General features: G+C 39.4%; 1 protein-coding gene and 1 non-coding gene across 2 annotated transcripts; one reads left to right on the top strand and one right to left on the bottom strand.

The window, feature by feature from the left end:
• Positions 1–3,478: 3,478 nt before the first annotated feature.
• LOC145131196 (uncharacterized) lies at positions 3,479–4,294 on the bottom strand. Its single transcript, XM_079065924.1, has one exon. It carries the CDS (start codon positions 4,292–4,294, stop codon positions 3,479–3,481), a length of 816 nt encoding a protein of 271 aa, XP_078922050.1.
• A 1,235-nt stretch (positions 4,295–5,529) lies between these two features.
• Positions 5,530–5,636, top strand: LOC145134971 (small nucleolar RNA R71). The gene has a single exon (XR_013719452.1). It is a non-coding gene; the product is annotated as a small nucleolar RNA R71 (small nucleolar RNA).
• The last annotated feature ends 6,626 nt before the right edge of the window (positions 5,637–12,262 follow it).

The raw sequence follows: 12,262 nt of genomic DNA on the forward strand, positions 1-12,262 counted from the left end.
ACCATGACATGGTGGATATTACCACGACATGGTGGTCTTGAAATTGCAATAAACTGTGCTAGAATCAACTGATTTCTGAAATCTTTGTGGCACCAACTAATGTATGAAGCTGTTAGGTGTGACTCCTCACTTATTGACGCAAACAAACACTCTAAAAATAGCTCAAAGATCGCTTATCTCGTCGTTTCTAATCTTTCTCTATAAAGCATCTTCTTTTTCCAATAATACCCTCTCTTGGACTCTACACATTACACCTGGAAATTCAAAGCAAAGATGAGTAATGAAAGTAGGAAACATTGTCAAACAACCAAAGCAAAAAGAAATAAGTATCCAAACAAACAAAACACACAAAAATAAAAGACATAAAAGAAACAAAGTCTTCAATCCATGAAAATAAAAGGATAGAACTCTCATTCTCCGTTATCTCCATCATCACCTCCTCCTCCACTACCGTCTGCTCCACCGCGTTGCTCTCTCCATAATTCCTCCCAACTCGGTGCGTATGTATAAGCAGGAGGAAAATGACCGGGTCGGGTTACATGCATTTTCTCCATAAGGTGGTCTAGGCTCATGTTGGTGTAGTTGGCACTCCTTGCCAAGTTATCATCAAATTATAGGGATCCATGGGTAGCTCGTCATCGGTTGGTACAACTGGTGGATCTTCTTCTTCAGGATCCCTTGTTTATCTTACCCGCCTCGGGACTCGGCCACATGGAGTATCGTCAGGAATAGCAAAACCAATCATCCCAGGATCAACAATGATATTTGCCCTCTTATAAATTAGTGTAGAGAAAGGCTTCTAGGACTCCACGGTCAAAAAGACGGCCTCACGCTTATCAAGGATGCCAAAAGAATGTGCACATAGTGTGATAAATATACCCCCGTAAAGAGAAGAACCTCGCCTATCCTTTCCTGCTCGGGCCATAAGAAAATCCGCCAACAAGAATGGTAAGTCCACATAAACATCAGGGGTGATAAGAGCCCATAAGAAAAACACGTCTATCGTCGGACACTTGTCCCCCTCCTATCTCTGATTAATGGTGTTTGTGATAAGCCAGTGCAAAAGACGATTAAGAGGAGAGCGAATGTCACTTTCTTGTGCAGTCCCCTTATAATAAGCACCATTTGCTATTTCATTCCAATGTGTTTCACCTTTGAACCCCTCGGTGATCCGGATACCTCCAGCAATGTATTATTGATAAGCTTCGGAATGGACCTCAAATGGAAGATAAATCTGTGTCCTTAGCGCAAAATCAGCATGGCTTAAGGTACGCCTTTCTCCACCAAGGCAAAAAGAAAGGTTGTCTTCAACAAATATTCCGTCCTTCTGTGCAAAAGAAACCGTGGCCAGAAACTCAACGACTAACTCCTTATACATGACTTCCTGAATTTCAAATAACCGTCTCCACCCCATACAAACAAACGGCCCATGAATGCTATTGAATGCTTTGTCCAAGTATGGCTCAATTCCCTCCATTAACCCGGTTTTTCCAATCCAGTGCCAATCTACAACTTCAGGAACATGGACTTTTCGCTGCTTCATCCAGTCAAGTTTTGCATTGCATCTTGCGTAAATCTCGGGCCCAACAGTCCTAGGAAAAGAATACGATGGAAACTCGGGGCGACTCCCGGGTTGTTGGCGTCGTGTACGGCTAGCCATTTAGGCAAAATAACCAAAAAGAACACAAGGGGAAACCATGTGTATGCAAGGAATCAGAACAAAACAGGATTAGGCTTACAAAAGTTCACCACGACAAGGACCACGACGAGTCGTCGTGGTCGATGTATTGTCGAGTGCTGTGGTTTCATTGGACCAAATTCAACACCATTCCAACTCAATACAACTTTATGGTTTGTTCTAGGCATGAATTCAAGTAGGAAGTTAACAAAATTAAATGAAAAACATCATTAATCAGGTCCGATTTTTGCAAAAATTGAAACCCTAGGTTCCTAATTTTTGGCCTAAAAGTGTTGTAATAGCAAATTGAAACCCAAGGTATTTCTCCTGCTATAACCATAAGATACTCTTTGGGAAAATCATCTCCAATCTTGTTTTCTTCTAATTCTTCCAAGTGCGGGTTCTCTAGTCGCGATAAGTGATCAGCTGCTACGTTTTCCATTCCCTTTTTGTCTTTAATCTCAATGTCAAATTCTTGTAAAAGTAATACCCAACATATTAGTCTTCATTTATCATCCTGTTTAGCAAAGAGATACTTAAGGGCAGAATGGTCGGTAAACACAATTGTCTTTGACAAAACGAGATATTGGCGGAATTTATCAGAAACATAAACCACCGCGAGCAGCTCCTTCTCGGTAGTAGTGTAGTTTCCTTGAGTTGGGTTGGAGGTTTTTCTTGATAGTAGATAGGTTGAAAATATTTGTCAATTCTTTGTCCCAAAACAGCTCCCACCGCATAGTCACTAGCATCACACATAAGCTCAAAAGGAAGGCTCCAATTTGGGGCTATCATAATGGGGGTAGCAGTCAACTTTTCCTTTAAAAATTGAAATGCTTCATGACAATCCTTGGAAAGGTCTAATGGGGCATCCTTTAAAAGAAGTATAGTTAATGGCCTCGTGATCTTCGAAATGTCTTTAATGAAACGGCGATAAAAGCCCTCATGGCCTAGAAATCTCTTTACCCCTTTTACATTCATTGGGAGTGGTAAATTAGCTATCGTGTCAACTTTAGCTCTATCCACCTCTATCCGCGACCTTGAGACTTTGTGTCCTAACACAATCGCTTCCGTTACCATGAAGTGGCACTTCTCCCAATTTAGAACTAGGTTGGTCTTCACACATCTTTCTAGCATTAGGTCTAAGTTAGATAAACAATCTTCAAAAGAGGACCCAAATACCGAGAAGTCATCCATGAAAACCTCCATAAATTTCACGATCATGTCATGGAAGATAGCCGTCATGCACCTTTGGAATGTAGTTGGTACATTGCATAACCCAAAAGGCATGCGCCTATATGCAAATGTCCCACTTGGGCAAATAAAAGTGGTCTTTTCTTGGTCTTGAGGGTCAATTGGGATTTGGAAGTACCCCGAGAAACCATCAAGGAAACAATAAAAAAGATGTCCGGATAGTCTTTCGAGCATTTGATCGATAAATGGTAGCGGAAAGTGATCCTTGCATGTAGCATCATTAAACTTCCGATAGTCGATGCAAACGCGCTACCCGATCACTGTTCTTGTTGGGATTAACTCGTTATCTTCATTGGTAACCACGGTCATTCCTCCCTTCTTTGGTACTACGTGTACCAGACTTACCCATGGACTATCGGAGATTGAGTAAATGATACCATCATCTAAAAGTTTAACCACCTCCTTTTTAAGCACTTCTTGCATATTGGGGTTAAGTCTTCTTTGGCGTTGAACTATGGGTTTAGCTCCTTCTTCTAGGTTGATCTTATGAGAACAATAAGCTGGACTAGTCCCCTTGATGTCGGTTATCTTCCATGCTATGGTACCTTGTCATTTCTTTAGGACTTCCATGAGGATTTCTTTTTCATGTTTAGCTAGATCGGATGCTATAATTACTGGTTTTTGTTGCCCTTCTTCCAAGAATGCGTACTCCAGGTGCTCGGGTAAGGCTTTAAGCTCAACTTTTGGCTTTTCATCAGAAACCACGATGTGGGCTTCCTGCCACGTCGTGGTGTCACAACTTTTATTGTCAGATCGCGAAATTTTTTTTGACCACGGCGTGTTGATATCAGCACGTCGTGTTTCCTGTTCTGCCTCTTTTATCACTTCATTGTAATCACTTTCTTCCAATAACTTCTCCAATTCTGGTAGATCGAGTTCGACATCAAAATTTACTTCTTCAAACACCATAAACCCCTCGGTTTCTTTTTCTTTCCACCCTCCTAGATCCTTTTCAAATAGTTCATCGATGATATCGACAGAAAAAGTCGTATCATCACTTGCTCTTGAATGTTGAATTGCTCGATTAACCCCAAAAGTGACAGTTTCTTCTCCTAATCGGAGAGTGAGTTTGGACTCTCTAATTTCAACCAAGGCTCGGGCGATGCTCAAAAAGGGCCTTCCAAGGATGATTGGGACTTGTTCGTCCACTTTTATGAGCAAGTCTTCACATATACCCCTTGGGAAAGTCATGGTCTTGTTAGCTAAATGTATGACCATGCGGACCGGTCTTGGTTCGGGGAGATCAAGCTTCTTAAAAAACGAATAGGGCATCACATTAACACTAGCTCCCGAATCGGCTAGAGCATGACTAGTTTCTAGATTCCCGAATTGGCATGGTAAGGTTATGCTTCCCGGATCACCCATCTTTTTGGTAACATGTTTAGCATTGCAGCGGAACAAGTTTCATTTAATACCACCTTCGATAGTCCCTCCATTTTTTTCGGTTTGTTAAAAGGTCCTTGAGGAACTTGGCATATTTTGGAATTTCGACTAAGGCCTCAAGGAATGGAATATTTATTTCAAGAGACTTTATGTGGTCTAAGAACTTCCGATAATCATCAACATGCTTTTCTTGAATTGCTCTACTTGTGAATGGCAATCGTGGGAGGTAAGGCTTTACGGGTTCATCAGTTTTCTTTTCAACTTTTTGCCACGCTGTGGCATTTGTACCACATCGTGGTGATTGTTCAGATCTTTGTCCTTGACTTTCTTCTTGAACTTACTTCTCCCCGTCCGAGTTGTTTCTGTCTATGGGCGTTAAATGAGTGATAATTTTCCCGCTTCTGGTAGTAATGGCTTGGATGTGAGCCCCTCTTGGGTTTTGTTCAGTGTTTCCTGGAAGTCCTCCCATAGGCCTTTCATTGAATTGCTTAGCTAGTTGCCCGAGATTTTGTTTTATGGTGAGGATTGAATCTTGTTGATTTTTAAACAGTGCTTGCTGGTTTTTCATCATGTCTTGCTGTTACTTCATCATTACTTGTTTCTTTTTCATCATTATTTGTTGTTCTTTAATTGCTGCTTCAGTTCCCTCGTGCCTTTTTTCAGATGCTGCTGCAAATCGGGTAAGCATTGCCTCAAAATCAGATTTCTTTTCAACCGGTGGTTCCTCTCTTTGATAAAAGCCTCTCCCTTTTTGTTCAAACTTTTCTTCCTTGGTCTTTTTGTACTCATCATAAGGTAACCACTTTTTCTTAGGCTTTCTCCAGTCTTCATCAAAACGATCATCGCTCGAGTAGAAAGCTTGAACCTTTTGGTTTCCATTTTCATCAAGGTCACAATCTCCAGTCAAATGTGGCCCGTTACAGTTTTCACACCCAACCCGAATAGCATGAATTGTTTGATTTATTTTAGTCATTCTTTTATCCATGTTTTGCAACATTGCCAATACTGCCGACATATCTTCCGAAGCAGCATTAGCAGATCCCCTTGTGACATCATTCCTCGGATTATGGTATTCTCTAGAGTGTTTAGAGAATTCTTCAATGAGCTCCTTAATTTCTGCCGGATTTTTCTTAGTTAAGGGGCCTTGAGAGTCAAGGAGTTGTCTAGTGGTGACGTTTACCCCATCATAAAAGATCGACACTTCTTGTAGCACATTGAGTTCGTTTTGAGGGCAATTCCTCAGTAGTCCCTTATAGCGCTCCCATGCTTCATACAACGACTCCCGCATCTGTTTTTCAAAATTAGCAATGGCCTTTTTGAGCTTAGCCACCTTGGATGGTGGGAAAAATTGTTCCAAAAACGATTCACGCATCCTTGCCCACTTCGTTATCGCGCCTGGTGGAAGTGCCTTCAGCCAATCCTTCGCGTCTCCCTTGAAAGTGACAGGGAGCATCCTTAACAACACCGTTTCTCTTGGAACATTTGGATTGTTGAAGTAGTCGGCGATGTCGTTCACTTCATCAAGATGCTTATAAGAATCTTCGTGATCCTTTCCGGTGAAAGGAATATTCTTTAGTGCAGTAAGCATGTGCCCCTTAAGTTCAAATGTGGTAGTGGCGGGTATGGTGGGTTGCACAAGCCCCGGTCCGGTGTCGTCTCGAACTCTCTTTTTGTACCCCTCCATCAAGAGGTCGGCAATCTTCGCCATAGTGTTGTCGGGTTCTTTGTTTAACATGCTTTCTGTTTTAGATTTGGTTTTGCTTCCTTCCTTTTCTGTTTCGTACTCGGTGTCTTCCTTTGTTGGATCGCTCTTTGTATCTTCGTCCTTCAGTGTTTTGTTGGATTCTCCCACTTTTCCCTTCTTCTTGCTAAAAACCGACTAGAGATTCTTAAAAGGGGACTTCTTTGGTGTCTCAGATTTTCTTACGGTTTTGTCTTTTTTTTGTGAAAAGCGGATTCTGGGTCTTCAAGTGGCGGAATCAAAGATGACTTTGATCCACGAGTCATAAACGAACTACAAATAAACAAAAGAAACACGTAAAAGAACAAAAACGAAAAATAAAGATTTACTGTTACGATGCCACGGCGTGGTAAAAATTACCACGTCGTGGTGAGTCAAAAAGAAGTAAAAACTAAATAAAGCGAAAGTAACTAAACAGTAAATAATACTAATAAAATGGCAGATTATAAAGTAACTAAAACTGCACCGTTCCCCAGCAACGGCGCCATAAACTTGATGTGTATTTAATGTGTATATATATTTGTTCAAATTTCAATTTAATAAAACTAATTTTTCTTTCACTAGACTATTAAACACACTAGGCAGTGTACCTAATCGTGTAATAGTATAGCTATGGTAAGAACAAGTGTCGAACTCAAGGAACGGTGTTTTGGCTAACTTTATTCTACTATTAACTACTTACTAATGAAATTAGAAAAGGTTTTGTTTTCCTAGTTTTGCAAGACTAGATACTTCAATTACCAAACTAACTAATTATCAATTAATTAAGCTAAAACTAAACTAGGCAAGAGAACAATGATGAATTAACCAATGTGAGTAAGAGACTTTCGTTTAGCTTTGGATTTACTTGTTATTATGGTTGATTTATGGAAGTGCAATGGATTTTAGTTTCTTTAGTTACCGATTCCTAAGATGACCAAATTAATATTCACTAATTTAATCCTTTAGCAAACTAGCTTACTTATTCGGTGATCAAGCGGACAAACTTACAAGTTTACTAGTGTTTGGTTTGAATTGATTAGACTTATAATCGATTGATCAACTTAGTTTATTGATTCAATTCAATATATGATTTGCCGCCATATATTAGCTCCTATACATTTTTACCCACTTTCCTACTTAACCCTAGGTTTTGTTCACAACTCTAGTCCTACAATTTTGCAATTTACAAGATCATAAGATTCAAATATAACTAAGGAAGATAGTCATACTAACTTAATCAAATTCAGCAATAAGTAGATAAAATAGTTATCAAAAGTACTTGAGGTTCTTTAATAAGAAAAATCAACAAATAACCAAATAGCTAAATCCAATCCATAAATTCAACCATAATTAAACAATCAATCCTGGGCAAAACGAAAGTGATGAGTATTTATCTCATGATTTCAACAAACAAAAACACAAAATCGAAATTCATAGAATTTGACATGGTAGAAACTAATGAAAAATCAAAGTGTAGAGATTTGTTGCCTTAATGCTCCTCCTTCCAATGGTTTGACCGAATTCCTTGCTTCCAAGCCTAAGAACATGTGTTTTGCCTTCAAAAGTGATGATCACTTCCAGAGCCAAAAGTTCCAATTCGGAGGAGAATGAGATCTATATATAGTTTTCCTAAATTCAGACCACCACGACGTGGTAAGGTTACCACGCCGTGGTCTTCGTATTTATCCCGTGGTCTACAAGTCTTCGAAGCAAATTGCCACGCCGTGGGAAATCCACCACGACGTGTTGGGTATTTTTTCTTCATTTTAAAGCTTTGACTCTAACTCCCAACTCCCGGTCCAGCTTCCAACTTCCTTTTCACTCCAAGCACGTCTTTTATCTCTACAACATAATTCATAACAAATTAAGTATCTTTTGTTCTAATAAGGGCATAAAAGTAATTAAAATATTAAGTTATGATGTATAATTATGTGTATAATCAAAGATTTTGTCACCTTCGAGAAGTGTGTGGCCTGTGCATAGGGAAAGCATCATTGTAAACTGCACAAGCCCAAAATGGTCAACTCAATTGATACACTTCTTCAGTTGCTTTACATGGATCTCTTTGGACCAGTCAATGTTTTTAGCATCAACAAAAGCTCGTACTGTCTTGTTATAATAAATGATTACTCACATTTTACCTGGGTATTCTTTCTGAAGAATAAGAGTGAAAATGCAGAGCTGATCAAGAGGTTCATCGTCCTGATTGAGAATCAGGCCAATGAGAAGGTGAAAGGCATCTGGTGCGTCAATAGGAAAGAATTCAAAAATGCTATTATGGATCATTTCTGTGCTGAAAAGGGGGTGCAACGTCAATTCAGTGCTACTCGCACACCACAACAAAACAGTGTTGCTGAGAGAAGGAATAGAACCCTAATCGACGCTGCTAGAACAATGCTTTGAGACTAAAAATTACCGGTGTTCTTATGAGCTGAGGCTATCACTACGACATGTTATGTTTAGAACCGGATCCTAATCAACAAACATCATATGAGGACTCCATATGAAATCCTCTACAGTCACAAACCGACTGTTGCTCAAATCCACACTTTTGGATGCCCATGCACTCTTCTTCATCTCGAAGCCACTCCAAAGTTCAATTCAAAGGCTGATGACTGCTACTTCGTCGGGTATGCTAGACGCATTGCTTATCGGGTCTTGAATAAAGCTACCAAGCAGATCGTGGAGTCCTTTGATGTCCGCTGGCTAGAAGAAAATGAGGCAGATGCTCGAGTCGGCCCTGATTGGTTATTTGATTAGGCTGAATTGTTTAAACCAATTTATGTGTTTTCTGATCATGTTTCAGGTACCCATCTAAACTCGTGTGGATCAAGTAGGGACGATAAAGAAGAAGTGATCATTGCTAAACCTATCAAGCCATTGATACTGCAGGATGAAACTACAAGCTTGAATGATGGCACTGCGGATCCCCTACCAGTAGATGATGAAACACCTGCTGAATCTCCGAAAAAGGCTGACGATTCACTAGTTCTGGAAGAAAATGTTACCTCTACTGAAAATGTCATCTCTGACTCTGCAGAAACTTTTAATTCTACTTTTATGGATTTCCTCTTTCCTGAGAGAATTCCTGATGAGTATGTGGCGAGTACTTCATACGACTTCTGATCATCGGATAGAAGTGATTCAGCCACATGCAAGGTAGAGAACATCACGATTCTTCCAATCTTTTCACAAGCGGTAGATCATGATATTTCTTCAAGGGTTTAGCGTGACCATCCCATCGAAAATGTTATAGGTTCCATGGCGGATGGAGTCAAAACCAGAAGCCAGAGAGGATATGTTAACGAATGTCTATATTCGTGCTTCATATCCTAAATCGAGCCGAATAACGTTGAGACGACCCTTAATGAACCAAGTTGGGTGGAGGCTATGCATGAAGAGCTGAATAAATTTGAGAAGCTGAATGTTTGGCAACTGGTAGAACTTCCTGAAGGAAAGAAGTCTCTTGACACATGATGGATTTTCTGCAACAAGCAAGATGATAGCCGGGTGATTTTGCGAAACAAGGCGCGTTTGGTTGTTCGTGGTTTCAGGAAAATAGAACGTCTTTATTACACAGAGTTATATGCTCCCGTGGGTCGACTGGAAGCAATTCATATATTCTTAGCATACGTCTCTTACATGGGTTTCACTGTATATCAGATGGATGTGAAAACTGGCTTTTTGTACGGAGAAGTAAAAGAGGAAATCTACGTTGATCAACCACCCGGTTTTGTCAACTCAAAATTTCCAAATCATGTGTACAACATGGACAAGGAACTTTATGGTCTTCATCAAGCCCCTCAAGCTTGGTACGCCAATTTGACCGAGCATCTATTAACTCATGGGTACACAAGAGGCACGATTGATCATACGTTGTTCATCAAAAGAGTGAAGAAAGACTTCATTGTTGTTCAAATCTACGTGGATGATATCATTTTTGGGTCAACAAATGATGAACTATGCAAAGATTTTGAAAAGGTCATGAAGATGAGGTTTGAGATGATATCTCTAGGCGAAATGACGATGTTTCTAGGATTGCAAGTGCGTCAGGATTCTTCGGGCATTCTACCGCATCAAGGCAAATATGTTGATGACATTTTGGTGAAATTCGGGTTCAAGGATGCTAAAATTACTTCGACTCCCATGGCCGAACGACCTCTGTTGACATTAGATCCGTATGGAGAATCAGTTGATCGAACTCTATATCGATCCATGATTGGTTCTCTGATGTATCTGACTGCTAGCAGACCAGATATACTCTTTGCTGTCTGTCAATGCACACGCCATCAGGCTAATCCTAAACTTTTCTCATTTAACTGCTGCCAAACGAATTTTTAGGTACCTTAAAGGAAGACCTAAATTGGGTCTCTGGTATCCTAAAAATCGTGAACTTGATCTTTTTGATTTTGCTGACAGCAACTATGGAGGTTGTGACATTGACAGGAAATCTACAAGTGCTAGATGTCAACTCTTGGGAGATAGATTGATCTCGTGGCAGTGTAAGAAACAACAAACTATGTCCACTTCTACAACTGAGGCTGAATACGTTGCTGCATCTGCTTGCTGTTCTAAGGTCATCTGGATGCAATATCAACTGCTGGATTATGGTTTAATTTTCTTGACACTCCTATCTTCTGTGATAATGATCCTGCTATTCTTATTGTTAAAAATCCAGTTCAACATTCTAAAACCAAGCACATAGATATTAAAGTTCATTTTATACAAGATTGTTTTGAGCGTAAACTTGTTCATTTGGAACAAAACCACACTGATAATAATGTGGCCGATTTGTTTATAAAACCTTTTGGAAAAGCTCGTTTTGATGTGCTTGTGAGTTTTCTTAAAATGATTCGTTTTGAAGACCGACAAACAATTTTTTGTATATTTTGTATGTTTTCGTTAAATTTTTTCATATTTTTTATTTCTCCTCTATGCACAAATTTAGCGGGAGAATTAAAACCAAACAAAAATCATAAAATTAAAAATTCCAAAAATATTTTTATTTCTGTTTTTATTTCTTTTTCATAAAAATCAAATATCAAAAAATATTCTATTGTTTTTTAGCGTACTTTCATTTTACTTTTATTTCTTAGTTATTTTTATTGTGTGCTAAGTTTATTTTATTTTTATTTTTATCTCAAAAATTTCATTTGTCTTAAAATGCGAATTCAAAAGAATAAGAGACCCAAGGAGACTGTGTCGGAATTTGTTGTGTAAAAAGAGATTTTAAAAGGAATTGACAGAATTACTCACACTACTTTCACAAGGAATTGAAGGCATGAAACTGTACAAACTGTCAGTTAGGCAGTTTCTCTCTAAGAATTGTCGTATTTAAGGAATTGAAAGTTTGAAACTGTATAGATTGTCAAAATTGGTCTTGTTAGTTATCTTTACCTAAGAACTGTCGTGGCACCAAGACGATTCACCCAACCGGGAAACAGATATCGTTCAATTTCCCGCCCAGGGTCATGACATTCTCATTGTCATGCAAAACTGCGGAGACTCAAATGTATTCTCGGATACATTCTCCGCAGGTAAGGAATTAACGGTTATTGGCACTAGGGTGATGCAACACGCAAGGCACGATTATCGCTGAATGTCCCTCCAAAGGGCCTTGACCTCGTTTCATGCTAAACTTTGGAAATATGTCCTCGGATACTTTTGTCACATGATGGTTTTGTGAGTTATTCCTAATTAATTCTCACTGGCACTAGAATGGTACACTCAGCTGAGATTCAGAAACCATTGAACGTCTCGCCAAGGGCCAAGTTAACTTGAAAATTGTATTGAGATCTTTTATCGAGGATATGCAGGGGCTAACATCAAAAATAGCCACAAGTAGTTCTCCGATACTCAACAAATCGCAGTGCGTTCCTCCGTGTTCACACAGATACAACGAGTAGTCTCCATCTTAGCCAAGGCTGGGTTCTTGAACAACTATGGTGAGAAGGGTCTTTATGACTCTGTGATCCACAGGGACTTTTAGTCATGGTTACTTTTCAAGACGCATTTGTGATCGATGAAGAATATTCATTTGAAAGAACAAGAAGAGAGGATTATTTTTCAACACACAACCTTTCAACTCCAAAAGCAAGGTGATGCTGTATTTGAAGTTATGTGTCGAATTGCATTGAAGCCTCCTCAATCAATTTGCTGCTATCTGTGAACCTGCTGAAGTGATCTAGAAGAATTGATTTCTCTGTTATTATCATTGAAGTATTTCA

Source organism: Lactuca virosa, chromosome 8 (assembly GCF_052849685.1).
Source record: "Lactuca virosa cultivar CGN04683 chromosome 8, Lactuca_virosa_CGN04683_v6, whole genome shotgun sequence".
Lineage (NCBI taxonomy): Eukaryota > Viridiplantae > Streptophyta > Magnoliopsida > Asterales > Asteraceae > Lactuca > Lactuca virosa.